A 21,286-nucleotide genomic window follows, 5' to 3' on the forward strand; every position below is an offset into this window, starting at 1 on the left:
GCGTCTGCACCTCCTGCCGAAGGAATTGCTCGTGAGAGGGGTCCCTGAAGAGGGACGAGGAAGGAGGGCGGGAAGGAGGGAACGAAACAAACTGCAGGCGGTACCCCGTCTGCACCACGCTCAAGACCCAGCGGTCCGATGTTATTTGGGACCACGCCGGGAGGAAAAACGAAAGGCGGTTGGAAAACGGAGGGGAAGGATCCGTAGGGGAAACTGTTACTGCGCCCTCGAGCGCACCTTCAAAATGAAGGCTTAGGACCAGGCGGGGGTTTTGAGGAGCCTTGGTTCTGCCCCCCTTGGTTCCCCGACTGCCTGCGCCTCCCGTTCCTGCCGCGGCGCCTGTAAGGGTCCTGCCGCTGGCGGAACTGGGAAAACGGCCGACGGTGCTGCTGTTGTTGCGGCCTAAAGGGTCTACGCTGTGTCACGGAGGTGTGCATCCCGAGGGACCGCGCAATGACCCGGTTGTCCTTTAAACTCTTAAGTCTGGGGTCTGTCTTATCGGAAAACAGGACCTGGCCTTCGAAAGGAAGGTCCTGTATCGTGTGCTGGAGCTCTGGCGGAAGGCCGGAAACCTGCAGCCAGGAGATGCGACGCATCGTAACTCCTGACGCGAGGGTACGGGCAGCCGAGTCCGCAGCGTCCAAGGAGGCTTGCAAGGCCGTGCGCGCGACCTTCTTGCCTTCGTCCAAGATGGCCGTGAACTCTTGGCGAGCATCCTGTGGCAGCAGCTCCTTAAATTTGTCCACTGCCACCCAGGAGTTAAAGGCCTATCTGCTCAGCAGGGCCTGTTGGTTAGAGACCCTGAGCTGCAGCGCCCCAGCCGAATACACCTTACGGCCAAGGAGGTCCATCCGCCTGGCTTCTCTGGATTTGGGGGCCGGAGCCTCCTGGCCGTGACGCTCCCTATCGTTCACCGATTGCACTACCAGTGAACCGGGAGTCGGGTGAACATGTAAATATTCGTACCCCTTAGAAGGGGCCATGTACTTCCTCTCGACTCCTTTCGCTGTCGGAGGGATGGAGGCCGGGGACTGCCAGATAGTATTGGCATTGGCCTGAATGGTCCGTATAAACGGCAGGGCGACCCTGGTGGGAGCATCGGAAGAGAGGATGGTGACAATTGGGTCCTCTATCTCCGAGACCTCCTCTGCCTGCAGACTCAGGTTTTGAGCCAATCGCCTGAGGAGGTCCTGGTGCGCCCTGAGATCCAGCGGGGGGGGACTGTTGGAGGAGGTACCCGCCACCGCCTCATCCGGGGAGGAGGATGATGAGACCCCAGGCACAATAGTGTCCAACTGAGGGTCTTCCTCAGCCCTCGCCTCTGTCTCCGGAGCCGCAGCGGAGTCCTGCTGTTTGGACCCTTCGTCCCCTTTACTAAACTATCTACTTAACAATACTAATTAACAACTATCTATAGAACTAGAGATAAGCGATAAACAAGCGATAGAAACTAGGAGAGCTAGGGACGTGGAGGACAGCTATGCCGCGCTCCACAGTTCCAACGACCGACACGGCGGTAAGAAGGAACTGAGGAGCGGGCGGGCCGGCAGGGATATATATTGGGCGCCATGGCGGCGCCACTCCAGGGGGCGACCTGCCGGCCCACTGGAGTTGCTAGGGTAAAAAGTTTCCGACGAACGTGCACGCGCGGCGCGCACACCTAACTGGAATGGATGTGAGCAATCACTCGAAGAAGAACTGTTCAATCAGGGTCTGGTTTCTGAGCTAAAAACTGACATGAACTTATAATCAAAGGGGCAAACTGAGGCTGGAGTTTGAAAGACTGACACCTACCAGAGCTCTATGCCGGAGCTGGAGGTGACCTGTGGTATGCTTTTAGCATGACTGTAGGCATTTATTTTTTTAAACATTTTTTTTATTTCCCCCCACCCCCAAGAGTCAACGCAGTATGCTTTGTAAAAGCTGCCTGACAACTGTCATACACTGTTACAACCCTTGGAGAAAGAGTTAACCATGGACACTGGATCCCGATCAGACCTGCTAGGAAATCACAGGGAGCGTAGAGCGACTGCAAGCTTAAACCCCGGGTCCGAAAAGAGGGAGATGTGGATCTCTGACCCAAGGAGGTGGCTGCTAGGAAGCCTAAACCCTTAAGTGGGTCTCTCTCAAGGAAGACCAGAAGGGGAGTCAAAGGAACAGTTAACTCTGAAGCTGTGACAGCCAGCTCAAGCTGAATCCAGATAAGAGCAAAGTGATCCTGGCTGGCCGAAGTAAACGCTTTGAAGAGCTGCCCATAGACTATCTTCACCTTCCCCTGCAGGTGCACAGACCACATTCATCAAAGTGATGCAAAGTTTTGGGGTCCTGCATGACTCCTCACGAAGCTTGGAGGAGCAGGTGGCCTCAGTGACTTCTTTCACTTCATGCTCTCCAGGCAACTCCACCCCTTCCATCGTGGATGAGAACCTAGCCCCTGTGATCCACACATTCATCACTGCCCAGCTGGATTACTGTAATTCACTGTTTCTGAAGCTGAATATGAAGACGATGCACAAGCTGCAGCTGGTATAGAAAGCAGCAGCCTGCCTCCTCCGTGACCTAGGCCCCCATGATATGTCAGACCTGTGCTCAAGTCCCTCCAGTCATTCCCAATCTGTTTCAAATGGCATTTTAAGATCTTGGTCCTAATTGTGGATTAAGCCTCATCTACTGCAGTGACCACATCTCCATCTACAAAACACTAAAACAGCTGCATTCCTCTGGGAAGGTACAGATCACAAACGAAGCACTCGGGGACCAAAACAAACGTTCTCTGCCTAGGGGCTCTGGCTGTGTAAAGATCTTCCAGAGGAGACGGCAAATCCAGAGTCTATTGTTAGGAAACACTGCAAACCCTTGTGCTTTGACAAAATCTTTTTCATCACGAGAATGATACCACTGTAACAGCTACCCCACACACCCCCAAAACTCAAACACACACACAAAAATAAAAACACAGAAATCCAAACCAGGCAAGCAAACAAAACTACAACCACTCCACAAGCAAGATTTAAAACCCCAAAAGGGAGGAGAGGCAGGAGTTCATGAACTCCACTAGGGACTTAGCTATTGCTATCAGTTTTACACAGGAGTTGCTTAGATACTTTGCTGATGAATGGCCATATGAAACCCTAAGCCAGACAAACCATTCCTATACATCCTGGTGAGTCCTTAGGAATCTCTATCATTCTGGGAGTATAAAGCACACCAGACTCAAACAATAGGCTTCCAAGTTTTCTAAATTCACCCAGAGTTTGTGTTCCTGAAGTTGAATCCCCTTGTTCTGCTGTGTCTATCAACTGTTTCTTTCTACATCCTTGCTACGCTGAATTCCAGCAGATGATGATCACTAACCTAGTATTCTCACCCCGTTCCTCCCTATCTGCATGAATCAGATCAAAGATGAATTCCCCTCTGCTTGGATTCTGTCCTTAAGTAACTTAACACATGGAATCTCTATGCTGATTCATGTGTGGTTATTATTACCAGCCATCCTCAAGATAGTTAGAGTATCAGAGTCCTGATGAACCCCCCTGCCTCCCTGGCATAACAGCCCAGAAAAATCCACCCTGCCTAGTCCCCTCCCTCCCCCACATATGTGCTTCGATGTGGTGCTGAACACGCCCCAGGAAATCAACTAGTGAAGGGCAGGACTCTCATCATCTGGAGGGCAAGTGATTAGCTCTGTGACTGAGAACAATCCCTGCAGGCTCAAAAGCAAGGAGCACTTCTACTGGTTCCTGATGCCACCAAGCCCAGCAGATCAGACTCTTGCTCAGAGGTTTTGCCCTGCAGCCTCAACAGCCCTAGAAGAAACTGTGAAAAGGCAAACACGCTCTGATAAAGAACTTAACCCAGGCATCTTCAGGATGGCCCAACAGGTTCTAAAGACAGGGAGCAGTACAGGGTAAGATGGCAGCAGGCAACATACCTTCAGCTGAACAGCTACTTCTCACACAGAGGGGACGTCCAGACGACCCGCCGGATCGGCGGGTAGCGATCGATTTATCTCATCTAGATGTGATATATCGATCCCCGAACGTGCTCCTGTCGACTCTGGAACTCCACCAGAGCGAGCAGCGGTAGCGGAGTCGACGGAGGAGCCGCAGCCGTCGATTCCGTGCCATGAGGACGGGAGGTAAGTTGAAATAAGATATATCGACTTCAGCTACAGTATTCCCGTAGCTGAAGTTGCACATCTTACATCAACCCCCACACCTGCAGCGTAGACAAGGCCAGAGACACCCTCACATGTCCCACGCTGCTGACGCAGAGAAAGACACACAGAGAAACGTTACACATCCATGATGCTCTCAGCCCCGCTCCTGCCAAGCCCTGCCTAAACAACTTTCCCCGTTGTCTTACTTTGTTCAGCCCCCGTCTGCAGACTGCTCCCCTTCCCCGTTCAGCTCCCCCGGCCTGCAGACCGCTCCCTTTCTCCTGTTCAGCCCCTATATCTGCAGACCACTTCTGCTTCTCTGCTCAGGACACCCGTCTGTAGACTGCTACCCATTCTCCTGTTCAGTTCCCCCCCGGCCAGGTCTGCAGCCACCCCTCCATTTGCAGACAAAAGACGGTTACTCACCTTTGCAACTGTTGTTCTTCGAGATGTGTTGCTCACATCCATTCCAGTTAGGTGTGCGTGCTGCGCGTGCACGTTCGTCGGAAGATTTTTACCCTAGCAACTCCGGTGGGTCGGCAGGTCGCCCCATGGAGTGGCACCGCTATGGCGCTGGATATATACCCCTGCCGGCCCATCTGCTCCTCAGTTACTTCTTGCCGGCTACTCCGACAGTGGGGAAGGAGGGCGGGTGTGGAATGGATATGAGCAACACATCTCGAAGAACAGTTACAAAGGTGAGTAACCGTCTTTTCTTCTTCTTCGAGTGATTGCTCACATCCATTCCAGTTAGGTGATTCCCAAGCCTTACCTAAGCGGTGGGGTCGGAGAGAGATGTCGCAGAGTGCAACACGGCAGAGCCGAAGGCTGCGTCATCTCTAGATTGCTGAACCAGGGCGTAGTGGGAAGCGAAGGTATGGACAGAAGACCAGGTCGCTGCCAGGCAGATTTCCTGAATGGGCACATGAGCAAGAAAACCAGCCGATGAGGCTTGAGCCCTGGTGGAGTGCGCAGTCACGTGGCCCGGGGGGGGGCGTGCGCCAATTCATAACAGGTGCGGAAGCAGGACGTTACCCATGAGGAAATCCTCTGCAAGGAGACGGGTAACCCCTTGACACATTCCGTCACCGCAACAAAGAGTTGGGGGTTTTTGCGGAATGGCTTAGTCCTTTCTATGTAAAAGGCGAGCGCCCTACGGATGTCCAGCGAGTGTAGCTGCTGCTCCCTGCAAGACGAATGGGGTTTCGGGAAGAAGACAGGTAGGAAGATCTCCTGGTTAAGATGGAAACCCTTGGGGAGGAAGGCTGGGTGTGGTCTCAGCTGCACCTTGTCTCTATGGAACACGGTATACGGGGGATCTGCCGTGAGGGCTCGAAGCTCCGAGACCCTTCTCGCTGACGTGATGGCCACCAGGAAAATGGTTTTCCATGAGAGGTAGAGAAGGGAGCAAGTCGCTAAAGGTTCAAATGGAGGGGACATGAGCTGGGTCAGAACCAGGTTAAGGTGTGTTGTAAACAAGACACGAGAAGTCATTCTTCCGCTTTACTCTGCGCTGGTTAGGCCTCAACTGGAGTATTGTGTCCAGTTCTGGGCACCGCATTTCAAGAAAGATGTGGAGAAATTGGAGAGGGTCCAGAGAAGAGCAACAAGAATGATTAAAGGTCTTGAGAATATGACCTATGAAGGAAGGCTGAAGGAATTGAGTTTGTTTAGTTTGGAAAAAAGAAGACTGAGAGGGGACCTGATAGCAGTTTTCAGGTATCTAAAAGGGTGTCATCAGGAGGAGGGAGAAAACTTGTTCACCTTAGCCTCCAATGATAGAACAAGAAGCAATTGGCTTAAACTGCAGCAAGGGAGATTTAGGTTGGACATTAGGAAAAAGTTCCTAACTGTCAGGGTAGTTAAACACTGGAATAAATTGCCTAGGGAAGTTGTGGAATCTCCATCTCTAGAGATATTTAAGAATAGGTTAGATAAATGTCTATTAGGGATGGTCTAGACAGTATTTGGTCCTGCCATGAGGGCAGGGGACTGGACTCGATGACCTCTCGAGGTCCCTTCCAGTCCTAGAGTCTATGAGTCTATAAGGTCCCAGGTAGGAGCAGGGTGGCGAACCTGGGGGTAGAGACGCTCCAAGCCCTTAAGGAATCTAGTCACCATGGGGTGAGAACACCGAGCGGCCATCCCCGCCCGGGTGAAAGGTGGAGATGGCTGCCAGGTGAACCCGGAGAGATGAAATCGCGAGGCCCTGTTGCTTGAGAGACCATATGTAGTCTAAGATCTGAGCAATGGAGACCTCGGTTGGAACGAAACTCCGTTTCGCACACCAGCAGGTGAAGCGTTTCCATTTGGCTGAATACGTCGCTCTGGTGGAAGGCTTCCTGCTGCCCAGGAGCACCTGCCGCACTGGGGTAGAGCAACGGAGCTCAGACTGGGTCAGCCACTCAGGAGCCATGCCGTGAGGTGGAGCGATTGGAAGTCCAGGTGATGGAGCTTGCCGTGGTTCTGAGTGATCAGGTCCACATGAAAGGGCAGCGGGACAGGGTCAACTACGGAAAGGTCCAGCAGCATGGAGTACCAATGCTGCCGAGGCCACGCTGGAGCTATCATGATCAAGCGGGCCCTGTCCCTGCGCATCTTCAACAGGACCTTGTGGACGAGCAGAAACAGTGGAAAGGCATATAGCAGGTGCGTCGTCCACGGAACAAGGAAGGCGTCCGCCACCGAACCCGGTGAGAGGCCTTGGAAGGAGCAGAACATCTGGCATTTCTTGTTTCCGTGGGATGTGAAGAGGTCCATTTGGGGAAACCCCCACCTCCGGAAGAGCGGAAGAGCCACATCCGGGCGAAGGGACCATTCGTGGGACAGGAAGGACCTGCTGAGATGATCCGCCAGAGTGTTTCGCACCCCCAGGAGAAAGGATGCGATGAGGTGAATTGAATGGGCTATACAAAAGTCCCAAAGTCGTAAGGTCTCTTGACACATGGGGGAGGATCTCATGCCGCCCTGCTTGTTTATATAATACATGGTTGTCATCTTGTCGGTGAGCACGGAGACACAACGGCCCTGCAGATGGTGACGGAACGCTTGACAAGCAAGGCGGACTGCTTTCAACTCCTGGACGTTGATGTGGAGGGCTAGTTCACGAGGTGAGCACAGGCCTTGTGTTTGCAGGAGCCCGAGGTGAGCCCCCCAACCCAGGGAGGAGGCGTCTGTTGTCAGGGACACCGAGGGTTGGGGTGAATGGAATGGGAGCCCCGCACACACCACGGAAGGGTCCAGCCACCACTGAAGGGAGTCCAAGACATGTTGCAGAATAGTGACAATCATGTCGATTGGGTCTCTGGCTGGACAGTATTGGGCGTTGAGCCAGGACTGGAGGGGTCTTAGGCGGAGCCTTGCATAGTTCGTTACGAACGTGCAGGCCGTCATGTGGCCCAGGAGGGTAAGGCAGGTGCACACCGAGGTTAGGGGCGCTGCTTGCAGTCTCCGTATGATGGCTGCCAAAGTTTGGAACCTCGAGGGAGGCAGAGAGGCTGTGGCAAGGGTGGCGTCCAGGGTGGCGCCGATAAACTCTATCAGCTGTGTGGGGATTAGCGTTGATTTCTCCACATTGATCAGTGGCCTAGGCTTATGAACAGGCTTGTGACCATGCGGATGTGCCTGAGGACTTGCGCCTCGGAAGTCCCCCGGATAAGCCAGTCGTCCAGGTAGGGGAATACATGAATACGACTGCGGCGAAGGTGGGCGATGACTACAGCCATACACTTGGTGAACACTCTTGGGGCTGTAGACAGGCCGAATGGGAGGACCGCGAATTGGAAACGTTGCCGGTTGACTACTTAACAAACTAATTAACAACTACAATAGTACTAGAGATAAACGATAGATAAGCGATAGATAACTAGGAGAGCTAGGGACGTGGAGGACAGCTATGCCGCGCTCCACAGTTCCAACGACCGACACGGCGGTAAGAAGGAACTGAGGAGCGGGCGGGCCGGCAGGGATATATATTGGGCGCCATGGCGGCGCCACTCCAGGGGGCGACCTGCCGGCCCACTGGAGTTGCTAGGGTAAAAAGTTTCCAGCGAACGTGCACGCGCGGCGCGCACACCTAACTGGAATGGATGTGAGCAATCACTCGAAGAAGAATACATGAATACGACTGCGGCGAAGGTGGGCGATGACTACAGCCATATACTTGGTGAACACTCTTGGGGCTGTAGACAGGCCGAATGGGAGGACCGCGAATTGGAAACGTTGCCGGTTGACCACAAACCGGAGGAACCTCCTGTGGGGTGGGAAGATGGCTATATGGAAGTAGGCATCTTGCATGTCAAGGGCGGCGTACCAGTATCCAGGGATGGGATAATGGTCCCCAGGGATACCATACAGAACTTCAACTTTAGTAGGTATCTGTTGTGTTCCCTCAGATTGAGAATAGGTCTGAGACCTCCCTTGGCCTTGGGGATTAGAAAGTATCAGGAATAAAACCCCTTGCCCCGCTCAAACTCGGGAACCTCCTCTATGCTCCTTTGCGAGGAGCACTTGCACCTCCTGTAGGAGGAGTTGCTCATGAGAGGGGTCCCTGAAGAGGGACGAGGGAGGGGGGTGGGAGGGAGGAGTTAAAGCAAATTGCAGGCGGTATCCAGATTCCACCATGCGTAAGACCCAGCAGTCCGATGTTAGTTGGGACCATGCAGGGAGGAAAAGGGAAAGACGGTTGGAAAAAGGAGGGGATGGGTCCATAAACAAAACTGGTACAATGCCCTCGGGCGCACCTTCAAAAGGAAGGTATGGGCCCGGAAGAAGGCTTGGAGGGGTTCTGGTTTTGGCCCCCTTGGTTGCCGGATTGTCTGCGGCGACCATTCCTGCTTCGCCGCCTGGTGAAGTCCTGCCTCTCCCGGGGTTGGGGGAAGGGCCGGCGTTGCTGCTGTGGCCGGAAGGGTCTGCGTTGGGTTATAGGTGTATGCATCACCAAGGAGTGCATAACGACCCCTATTGTCTTTCAGGCTTTGTAGCCTAGGGTCAGTCTTGTTGGAGAACAGGCCTTGGCCCTCGAATGGGAGGTCTTGGATGGTATATTGGAGTTCCGGGGGAAGGCCGGAGACCTGCAATCACGAGATACAGTGCATAGTAACGCCATATGCCAGAGTACGTGCGGCTGAGTCCACAGCATCTAGAGCAGCCTGCAGGGAAGTTCTCGCGACCTTCTTGCCCTCACCCAGGATCGCGGAGAACTCCTGACGTGCGTCCTACAGGAGCAGCTCTTTAAATTTGTCCGCTGCGGCTCAGGTGTTATAATTGTAGCGGCTAAGGAGGGCCTGATGATTAGAGACACAGAGCTGGAGGGCCCCGGCAGAGTAGACCTTGCGGCTGAATAAGTCCATGCGTCTCGCCTCCTTGGACTTTGGGGCTGGGGCCTGCTGACCATGTCGCTCCCTCTCATTCACAGATTGGACGACGAGGGAACAAGGGGAAGGGTGGACATACAAGTATTCATTCCCCTTTGAGGGGACCATATATTTACGTTCCACATCTCGTGCAGCAAGGGGAACAGAAGCCGGAGACTGCCAGATGGTAGTGGCGTTGGCTTGAATGGTTTTAATAAACGGGAGGGCCACCCGAGTGGGGGCATCTGCTGACAATATGTCCACCACTGGATCTTGTATCTCCGAGACCTCCTCGGCCTGCAGGTTCATGTTCTGTGCGACACGCCTGAGGAGGTCCTGGTGCGCCCTAAGGTCAAGTGGAGGTTTAGTATTTCACCTGTATGAAGCCCCACCAGGGGAACTGCTCAATCTGGCCTAGGGACTCAGCAATGCCCCCCAGACATGCCTGGACTTGTGTTCTACAAGCACATGATGTCCCAGTGACAGCCTCGTCCGGAGACGATGCCGAGGAGAGACCCGGGAGGAGTGGGTCTGCGGAGGGCTCTGTCTGAAGGACTGCGTCCGACTCCGCAGGGGGTTCCGGGTCTTGAGGCTGGGACAACCTTTCCTCCACGGTAGGAGGAGGAGGAGGACGGGAAATTGTGGCCTCAGGGACCCTGTGCTCCGAGACATTGGAGCGCGGGGGCCCCGACTGAAGGCCTTCGGCTTGATGGTACGCCCAAGGTGTCCAGAACCCCCCTGCTGCGGTCCATGCTCTTGGGGCTGGGGTTCGTGGAACAACATGGCCGGGACATCCGTGTCCGGGGCATACAGGCTATCCGCCTGGGAGGACACAGACGGTTGGCGAGACAGCCGGAGGGGGGCCAATTGAGGTTGGTACGGGCCCCTTGCCCCCGTTGGTGGAGACCTTCTCAGTGCTGGAGACCGGTACCGGGAATCATAACGGTGCTGAGACCTCAACCGGGACCTGCCACCAGCTCGGTGCCGGGAGGTCGACCGGGATTGGGAACGTCGACGTCGCGAGCGGCTGCAGGAGTCTCGGTGCCGGTAGTGGTGTCTAGAACTGGAACAGTGCTGAGAATACCGGGAGGTGGATCTGCGCCACGAGTACGACCGGTACCGCCGTGGTGAGCAGTGCCGGGACTGCGAGCGGCGCCTCGACCGAGATCTTCCACGGGACCTGGAGCGGTGCCGGGACCTAGGTGGAGATCGGTGCCGGCTCGTCGACTCCCGGGACGGAGGTCTCATGGCTGCCGGTTTGTCTCTAGATTGAAGAACCCTCACTGGCGGTGCCGGGGGTTGAGGCAGAGCAGACTTGGTCATCGCGATCAGGTCCCTGGCCGACGAGAATGTCTCTGGAGTAGATGGGACTGTTAGCTCTACCACGGGTCTCCCCGGGGAGCTCACCAAGACCGGACTCGACGGACCTCTCAGGCCCGGAGTCGACGGTATTACTAGCATCGGGGTCGCGGGAGGAGTCGGTGCCAGGCGGTCCGCACGAGTCTGCGTCGCAGGAGTGGAAGCCGCTGATGTTTGTCTGTCAGGACCCAGCGCTGGGGAAGGCCGGTGCTGAGGCGTCTTCGTGGTGCCAGCGCGGTGTCGGCGCCGAAGGAGGAGGGTTGAGAGCTGCCTCCATGAGGAGAGTCTTCAACCGATGGTCTCTCTCCTTCTTGGTCCGCGGCTTGAAAGCCTTACAAATGCGGCACTTCTCGGATATGTGCGATTCCCCAAGGCACGTTAGGCAGGCGTCGTGGGGATTGCTCGTGGGCATCAGCTTTTTGCAGGACGAGCACGGCTTGAATCCCGGCGACCCTGGCATGAGCCCGGGCACCAGGAAGGGCTAGGGCCCGAACCCGCTAAACTATATACACAAAAACTAATTGACAACTAAGAACTAAGTACTCTATACACTAACAACAACTATATACAACAAATGAACAAGGAGAAGCTAGGTACATGGAGGACAGCTATGCCGCGCTCCACAGTTCCAACGACCGACACGGCAGTAAGAAGGAACTGAGGAGCGGACGGGCCGGCAGGGGTATATATCAGGCGCCATAGCGGCGCCACTCCAGGGAGCAACCTGCCGACCCACCGGAGTTGCTAGGGTAAAAATCTTTCGACGAACGTGCACGCACGGCGCGCACACCTGACTGGAATGGATATGAGCAATCACTCGAAGAACTCCCCCTTTCCCTGTTCAGCCTCCCCCCCGCAGACCACTTCTGCTTCTCCTGTTCAGGACCCCCGTCTGCAGACAGCTCCCCCTTCTCCTGCTCAGGACCCCTGTCTGCAGATCACTCCCCATTCTCCTGTGTGATGGAGTAGGGGCTGTCTGTGCGGGGAATGGGAGAGCAGGGGAGGACTTTAGGGGATGGACGATACTAACCTGAGCTAGGTAAGGGAGGGGAAAGGTCAACACCTTTGCCCAGGAAGGGGGACAAAGGAAGGGAGTGGCAGGAGGGAAGCAGTTTGAGTTTGGGCTTGGGGCTGTGTGGGCAGAATTCAGGGTATCCTAGCTAGGATCCAAGCACCCTGAAAGCCCAGAAGGACTTGGTGGAGGGGTCCTGACTGTGCCTGCAAGCTCTGCTGTAACCTGTGTTCCTGTTGTCCAATAAACCTTCTGTTTTACTGGCTGGCTGAGAGTCACTGTGGGTCCCAGGAAGAGGGGTGCAGGGCGAGACTCCCCACACTCTGCGACATCCTGTTCAGCCTTCCTCCCCACCTCCCAGTCTGCAGACCTCTCCCCCTTCTCCTGCTCAGCCCCCCGTCTGCAGGACCGCCCCCTTCCCTTGTTCAGCACCCGTCTGCAGAGAGCTCCTCTGCTCATCTTCTGCCATCCAGGGACACCTCGCCCATCTTCTCTCTGGCTCCCTAAGGAACCCTACTCCCAGACAGCTCCCACTCCCCCCAGTACAGCACCTCCATCCCCAGAGAGATCGTCTATTTCATGCTCCCACAAACACCTTTCAGTACTTCCATTTGTGGAAACTCCATGGCCATTGGCACCCTATGAACGTTATCCCAACCTTAGAGAGCTGCTCTCCCACTTCTGGTCAGATCCTGACTCCCCCCAGCCCCAGGCGTCTCTTGAGAAGCTGATGCTCTGGCAAGAATGTTAGTCAGAGCCAGCTCCAGCAGAGTGCCCCAGCGTGTCAGCCAGGAACCGTCTCTCCCTCCTGCAGGTCGGGCAGAAGAGACCCAGAGCCATAGCCGGACATCTGCCTCAGCTCGCAATGGGAACGGCGGGTTTGTACACGAACCAGTGACCAGACATCTCCCAAAGCAGTCCAGATAGCCCCCAGCAGAGTTTGCTGCCGGGGTAGGGAACCTGAGAGTGAACTCGAAGAGCAACGACAAGGGCAGAGCCCCATATCTATCAGATCATCCCTCTCCTTCCCACAAGAACAGCAAAACAGCACCATAGGGTCAGAGTAAAGAGCTGCCCATTCCTGCCCCCTGCCTCTCTCGCTGTAGACAAAGGACTTCAGTCTCCAGGTTTGTCAAGATGGCACCTTTCACGGCTACAAATAAACAGAAACAGGAACAAAAGTACAAAGCGGGCATATTTCCCTCCTCAGCCTTTCAACAGGTCAGAGGCAGGCTAGAATCTGACCACAGAGACACTATCAGTGGATCAGACCAGTGGGCCTAGCCCAGTATCCTGTCTCTGACAGTGCCCAACATACAATGCTTTCTAGGAAGATTCAAGAAATCCTGCTGTGAAAATGATGGGATTCTTGCTCATTGGGGAAATTTGTTCCTAGCCTTGTCAGTGGGAGGCTGGCTTCTGCCCTGAAGCAGGAGCACTTACATGATTTTTAAAAATCCTTTCTAATGTAACTGAGGATGTTCTCAAGATCCCATAAATCTCAAATCCTACCTTGAATTCTGCTATAATTCTGGCCTCCCTGACACACTGGAGCAGGTCTATCCCAGAGATTGTTTTTTGTGCAAAAAGCATGTCATTTTATCAGCTTTATATGTGTTGTGTTTCAGTTTAACTGATCGTCCCCTTGTTTGTGTATTATGAGGGAGGACTGTGGCGCTGGCAGAGAGGTGCCAGTTCCTGCCAAGGTCCCCACATCTCAATGAGACACTGACAAATACAAAGCTGGAATCAGCCTGGCTCACCTGGGTATTAGTATTGTTAAAATAGGTATTAGAATGATAAGGATGTGTTTTGACTTCATTGAATGCCTGTCAGGTGCTACCCGCATTACTGTCGCTTACAACATCTGTACCCTGAGTGGTTCTGTTCTACATCTCTGTGACTGCGTAAATCACCAGACAGGCGAGAGATATTAATTAGCACGAAGAGCTGATCTTCAAAAGAAAGTGTTCTGTTACAGGAAAGGTCCATCAAGACCAGATGGACTACTGTGGGTGGCTGCCACTGGAATTTCCCTATATACTATCAACAAAAAAGACATTTGTTGTTCTGCTCCCTTCCCCAGGAAGATGAGCCATGCAAGTGGACTCCACCACTCCACCCAACAGCTGAGTGCTCAGCTCAGAGCACATGGCAGGAGGAGGAGAACAACCCAAACAAAAGCAACTTGCTATCTCCGTGAGCTGCTGGGACTGGGAGGGGGGGTTAATGTTTTTTGGCATAGGCAGGAGATCCCCAGATGCTTAGCCAGGGTTTGCTCTAAAGGACATAGAGAGCTTGCTGATTACAGAAGCTTCTATTACCCTTCAAAACTTACACAAATAATTTACAATTGTATCTATGTCCGGCTGCTTTAACCTTGTAAATAACTCTCTGGTTTCCTTTGCCTCGTTAATAAATCTGAATAGATATTACAGGATTAGCTACAAGAGTGGTCTTGGGTGTGAGATCTAAGGTACAACTCATAAGGGTAAGTGGCTGGTCCAGTGAGACTGGGAGTAACTAGAGCTGGTATTGGTATTACGGACAATCTATCACAAATGTACCTGGGTGGCGAGGTAGATCAGAGTGCTCAAGGGGACTGTCTGTAACTCCATGTCATGGCTGTTATAGTGCCTGAGGAGTTTACACTTGATAATTGGTTGATGAAATCAAAGCATAGAACTCACAGACAATCTGGGGTTTGTGCCCAGCTTCCTGACAGTCTGCCCTGAGGTTGGTACTCGCACTTGAGTCCTTGCAGGCAGCGTTACGAGGACAAATAAGAGAAACGCACCTATGTTGTCAATCCCAACTATTATTTTATATACCTATCGAAAGCACAAAGCAGAGATACATATGGAAGGAGGAAATATGAAAAATAAGAGAAAAATAGAAAGGAGACATCCAAGGCACTATATTAACCCAGGATTTCAGGGAGGGGGAGAACTGTGGCACTTTAAACAGAATCTCTCCCATCAACGCGCACGTCTGGCGACATTTATGACAAACTTGAAAATATCAGTGAAGTGAAGCAACATTCAGCAATCAACATACAAAAAGAAAAGGAAACTAAGAGTCACTTTAAAGTTTCCTCTCAAAACAATCCCCTGCCCAATACCATGGCCTGGACCAGGAGCAGGCAATTCTTGAAACCTATCCTTCAAGGAGACTGCCCAGCATTCTGACCGAAACCATCCAGTTCAACAGCATCTCTTTCCAAAGATATTCCTCTTCTAGAGGGAGGCAGTATTACTAGGAATCTAGACAAGGATGAATGCAGGCAGAACCAGGCCAAGGGTGAGATTTAGGACAGGCAGGTAAGATATTAGGCCCACAGGGAGAGAAAAGGAAAGGCAAAACTCAGCTTCTGCTTACTGGGTAATTACTGCTACCAGATTCCTCTAAAATCTCAGAGAGAAGTCAGGTGATCTGTGGACTTATACGCACCAGGGTAAGGCCCCACCATCTCTGCAGGACGGGGATACCCTATTAGGAGCAGCTTCCAAGCAAAGGAAGCTTCCAGTCTCCCCTTTACCACCTCAGAAGATATGTGAACACTTGATACTGACAAAACCCCAGCGAGCAGAGGCTGGGGGTCACTGGGCCCCGTTGACTGCACGCCCATGCCCTGAAACATGCATGGAGCACTGCAAGAATTTGCAGCGACAATGGTAAGTTTCTGTAGTCCCCCAAACCATTTTTGCTGCACTTATCTCAGAGTGCAATCCCAAGGGAAACCGCCTGTACAAAGCAGACCCCACTACAGACAAACATGACTAACACAATGCCTATAAAATGGGGACACCCCAAAAGCAGCGGGTCCCCAATAGGCACAGCAATAGTCCCAGCCAGGCAAGGGACCAACTTCTGTTTGCTCCTTCATCCTCATACTGTCCTTCCCTCTCAGAGCCGAGAGGGGATCTGCAGTGATTCTGAACCAGCCCCTTGGCCAGCTGCTGACTGCACTTTGCCTGCACACAGCTTCACCTTGGGCCCACGGTCAGCGGGGCCCCATTCTGTCCTACCCCACTACAGGGCCCCCCCACATCCGCTCCCACCCTCTGCACCCCGGCTGTTCCCAGGGCCTCTCGATCAGCACTGCCCATGGGGTGCCCCTGCCCTCCAGCTGTGCCCAACACCCCTTGACCAGCGCTGCCCACAGGGTGCCCTTGCTCCCCAGCCGTACCCAGCACCCTTTAATCAGCACTGCCCATGGGGTCCCCTGCTCGCTCCCACCCCCTGCCCCTCAGCTGTACCCAGCACCCCTCGACCAGCGCTGTCCGCAGGGTGCCCCTGCCCCCAGCTGTGCCCAACAGCCCTTGATCAGCACTACCCATGGGGCGCCCCTGCTTGCTCCCATCACCTGCCCCCCCGCTGTGCCCAGCATCCCTCACGCAGCGCTGCCCATGGGGCGCCCCTGCTTGCTCCCATCCCCCGCCGCCCAGCTGTACCCAGCACCCCTCGCCCAGCGCTGCCCCTACTCGCTCCCATCCCCCGCCGCCCAACTGTGCCCAGCACCCCTCGCCCAGCGCTGCCCATGGGGCGCCCCTGCTCGCTCCCATCACCTGCCCCCCAGCTGTGCCCAGCACCCCTCGCCCAGCGCTGCCCATGGGGCACCCCAGCTTGCTCCCATCACCTGCCCCCCCGCTGTGCCCAGCACCCCTCGCCCAGCGCTGCCCATGGGGCACCCCTACTCGCTCCCATCCCCCGCCGCCCAGCTGTGCCCAGCACCCCTCGCCCAGCGCTGCCCATGGGGTGCCCCTACTCGCTCCCATCCCCGCCGCCCAGCTGTGCGCAGCACCCCTCGCCCAGCGCTGCTCACCCCCGCACTCACCCTTGATGGCTTCGCCCCGGTTCAGCTGGATCTCCCCCTCGCCCTGCGGCGTGTAGCTCTTGACCACGATGAACCTGCGGCCGGGCACGGCGCTGTACAGCTTGCGCTTGGGCCCGCGGAGGGCGGCGGGCGCGGCGTGGCGGGCGGGCTCGGCCCCGGGCCCCGGCCCCGGCCCCGGTGGGGCGCCCTGGCCGCCGCTGGGGCTGTAAACGAAGACATAGGTTATGGTGCTGATGCCCGGCAGCGCGCAGCCCAGCCCGCCGGGGGGCAGCGCCATGGCGCGGGGCTCAGCGCAGCCCCGCCAGCGGCCGCCGTCGCACGGCACCGGCCCGGCCCGGCCCCCGGGGGCCGCCGGCCGCGGGCGGCTCCATGGCTCCGCGCCGCCCCGCCGCGCTGCCTGCGGGCTGCCGCCGGCGCATGGCTCGGGCGCGGGGCCCCGCGGGGCTCGGCTCCCTCCGGCGCCGCCGCACGCTCAGCGCCGGGCGGCAGGTGCCTCTCGGCGGCCGCGGCTCCGCCCCCTCTGCGGGAGGCGGGCGGGCGGGGACTCGCCATCTGCACGGCCCGGCCCGGCGGGACCGCGACTCCGGCAGCCTCCGCCCGCCGAGCGCTGCCCTGGCCGGGCGGCGTGGGACAGAGCCACGTGCCGCGGCTGGGGGGCGGTGCCGGGGGCCCGGGGGCCAGGAGATGGGGGGCGGTGCCTAGTGCCCGGGGGCCAGGAGATGGGGGGCGGTGCCGGGGGCCCGGGGGCCAGGGACAGGAGATGGGGGGCGGTGCCGGGTGCGCGGGGGCCAGGGACCAGAGATGGGGGGCGGTGCTGGGTGCCCGGGGGCCAGGGAGCGGAGATGGGGGGCGGTGCCGGGTGCCCGGGGGCCAGGGAGCGGAAATGGGGGGCGGTGCCGGGTGCCCGGGGGCCAGGGAGCGGAGATGGGGGGCGGTGCCGGGTGCCCGGGGGCCAGGGAGCGGAAATGGGGGGCGGTGCCGGGTGCCCGGGGGCCAGGAGATGGGGGGCGGTGCCCAGTGCCCAGGGGCCAGGAGATGGGGGGCGGTGCCAGGTGCCCGGGGGGCCAGGGTCTGGAGATGGGGGGCGGTGCCGGGTGCCCGGGTGCCAGGGAGCGGAGATGGGGGGCGGTGCCGGGTGCCCGGGGGCCAGGAGATGGGGAGCGGTGCCGGGTGCCCGGGGACCAGAGATGGGGGGCGGTGCCAGGTGCCCGGGGACCGGAGATGGGGGGCGGTGCCTCGGGGCCAAGGACGGGGTTTGGCTGAAAGCGGGGGCAGCGCTGCATGTTGGGGGGCAGGGCCAGGGTGTTGGTACAGGGGCTGGGCGGAATGCTGTGGTGTTGGGGGGCAGTGCCTGGAGGTTAGGGACTGCGGGGCAGGGCCAGCATGTTGGTGTAGGGACTGGGGGGAATGCTGCAGTGTTGGAGGGAAGGGACTGAGGGCAATGCTGGGGGACAGGGACTGGGGGGAATGCTGTGGAGTTGGGGGTTGGGGCAGGGACTGGGGGGCAGGGACTGGGGGGAATGCTGTGGAGTTGGGGGTTGGGGCAGGGACTGGGGGGCAGGGACTGGGGGGAATGCTGTGGAGTTGGGGGGCACTACCTGGGGGTTGGTGCAGGAACTGGGGGGCACTGCCTGGGGGCTGGCAGGCTGTGCTGGGCATGGGGAGGGTGGGGTGATGGTTTGTGTGGGAGCAGTGCCTGAGCACTGTCAGAGGTGAGGGCAGTGCCCCAGGTATTGAGGGGGCTGGGGGGAAGCTCATGGGCTGGGAGAACAGTGGTGGGTATTGATGTGGGCAGTGCAGGGGGGAGCAGGGCCTGGTGGTTTATGGGGGAGTTGGGGGCAATGCAGGGGGGGCAGGGCCTGGTGGTTTATTTGGGAGGTGGGAGCAGTGCCCTGGTGGTTTGTGTGGGAGGTGGGGGCAGTGCTGGGGTGTGGGAGGGGGCAGAGCCGGGTGGTTTGTGTGGGAGGTGGGGGCAGTGCCAGCGTGTGGGGGGGGGCAGGGCCTGGTGGTTTGTGGGGGGGGGCAGGGCCTGGTGGTTTGTGTGGGAGGTGGGGGAATGTGAATGTCAGCCCCACCTATTGTGTTAAGGTTTGTGTAATTTACTCTGTGCCCCTCTGGTTCTGCGAAGGGGGGGGTGATGGGAACTGAGCCAGCCCTCCCTATTTCAGCAGAACGGAGCTTCCTCCCTGTCTCTGCTCCAGCTCCCGCCCCGCAGGCTCTTGTGAATGGCAGCAGGAGCCTGGGCTGGGATGGCTGTGGAATACTAATACAACCTGGCAGCGAGGGGACAGACTAGTGGGCAGCGAGAGAAGGGTGGGGCATACAGGGAAAGGTGAGGCATGGAGTGGGGGACACAGGAGGAGAGGGGCCTGGCAGGGAAAGGGGACAGCTGGAAGCATTCCAGGGGCCCAGGCCTGGTGGCTCTCAAGGGCTTTGCAACCCCAGCAGCACAGTTCCCAAGACCTCCTGGACTTCCTAGGGCCAGGCCCTCCTGCTGTCTGCCTTGGGGACTGTAAACGTAGGGAGGGGTTTTTGGTTTCCTCTGGTCAACATCAGTCACCAACCAGCTGCTTGCAATAATGGGAAAGGTGATGAAAGGCCCTGAGCATAGCACAGAATTCCCAGCCAACTTCTCAGCACCATGCTTTGGGCTCCCTCTCCTCTGGCCAGCTCCTCTGCACTGCCCTCCCCCTTCGACCTCAAGCTAGGCCTCAGGATCCCCCAGCCTTCCATGGCTTCTGATAGTAACCTCATATTCACTGAACAGTGGCTGGAAAAAGACCTGCCTCAAACCAAATGCTCCTCAGCACAGAGACAGCCTCCTCCTGCCCCTGGGGAAGTGGAAGGGCCATGCAGACAAATAAAGTAGGTGGGGGGGGGGATGGTAATAGCACCGTCTTCCTGTCTGTGTTGGGCTCTGCTGCTGCTCAAAGTTGCTTGACTGAGGGGGGCACCCTGACAGGGTTAAAAGAAAAGCTAGCCCTTCAGGTGCTCTCAGAGGTACCACACTGAAAGGCATCACTCAAACATAGAGATTATGTAATTCCTTGGATTTACAACCAGGTGAGGGGTATAACAGGCAATTCTGGAAAGACAGCAAATTCTGGACGGACAGGAATGCATTTTTCATAGTTCTCGAAATCACCGACCAATGAACACCCAGATACCCCCATACAGAGAAGAGGGGAAGGGATGGTTAATACTTAAACAAAACACATAACAAAATGGCAAGACCTCGTGTCTTGGAAATCACCATTTAAGGAAATCCTTTCATCCAACTCAGTCCCATTCCCAGTCTCAGGCTTCAACTCAAGACATGCTGTAGTAGTGGGGCGGGAATTTTTCTGTAATAAGCAGGCCTCGGGTCAAAAGCTTGGTGCTCTTTGTACAGTACAAAACTGTAGTCCCTGAAGCGAAATGCTGCTTATACAAAATAATAAATAAAACTCTGTAATAAGAGTTCTAAATCGCACCTTAGTATCACCTTTACTAGCTGTAGAAGAAATAGTAATGAGGATTTGATTATTAGAAATAGCTAGTTGGATTTGTGATGACCAGGAGAACCACATAGTGAATTGCTTGCCAGGTGCAAAGGTTATGAACTTCTCGACACATCTAGATAGCCTTATGCACAGTGGAAGGGAGGATCCAGCGGTCATAGTACATGTGGGTACCAATGATATAGGGAAAAGTAGGAGAGAGGTCCTTGCGGCCAAATTTAGGCTGCTAGGAAAGAGATTACAGTCCAGGACTCCTTGGTAGCATTCTTTTAAATGCTTCCAGTTCCACATAGGAGCAGTTAGAACTGCAGAGTCTTGATACATGGATGAGATGATGGTGTTTGGAGGAGGGATTTAGGTGTATTAAGAACTAGGGCACTTTTGGGGAAAGGAGGAGCCTACATGGGAAGGATGGGCTCCACCTAAACCAAAATGGAACCAGATGGCTGACATGTAAAATTACAAAGGTCATAAAGTTTTTAAACTAAGGGCTGGGGGAAAGCCAGCAGGTTTGGAGGAGCACGTATCTTGGCCAGACTCATCCCTTAGAGAAGGATTTATTAAAGAGGATACTCTATAAAGAGGAGAGGATAGATGTTGATAAAGTACACGTAGAAACTGAAGAGAAAAAGACAAATGAAAAAAAGAATCCCATTCAATGACATTACATGAAGACACACAACTAAATATTGACAAATTTGACAAGTGTTTGTGAACTTGAGTGCCTGGTACTAAATGAGGATATCGATATACCCCGCATCACAGAAACTTGGTGGAATAATCAGAATCAATGGAAGATGGTAACACCAGGGTACAAAATATATAGGAATGAGTGAGTAGTTGCACTGCTGAGGGAGTGGCACCGTATGAAGAAGGAAGCATAGAGTCAAATACAGTAAAAATCGTACATGAATAAAACGACTATAGAATCTTTATGGATAGAAAATCCATGCTTGAGTAATAAAGAGCATAGCAATAGAAATACACGACCTACCACCTGACTAGAATGTTGGCAGTGATTATGAAATGCGCAGGGAGAATAGAGGCTACAGAAACAGAAAACAA

At 55.6% G+C, this 21,286-nt stretch overlaps 1 protein-coding gene across 1 annotated transcript in view; it reads right to left on the bottom strand.

The window, feature by feature from the left end:
- SHANK3 (SH3 and multiple ankyrin repeat domains 3) overlaps positions 1–21,286 on the bottom strand; it is a 727,758-nt gene that overhangs the window by 321,432 nt on the left and 385,040 nt on the right. The window contains exon 14 of the mRNA XM_030541199.1: positions 16,722–16,908. Within this exon, the coding sequence (XP_030397059.1) occupies positions 16,722–16,908 (187 nt within the window). The remainder of the gene's footprint in view (positions 1–16,721; positions 16,909–21,286) is intronic.

The sequence above is a fragment of the Gopherus evgoodei genome, chromosome 1 (genome assembly GCF_007399415.2).
Source record: "Gopherus evgoodei ecotype Sinaloan lineage chromosome 1, rGopEvg1_v1.p, whole genome shotgun sequence".
NCBI classification, from domain to species: Eukaryota; Metazoa; Chordata; order Testudines; family Testudinidae; genus Gopherus; species Gopherus evgoodei.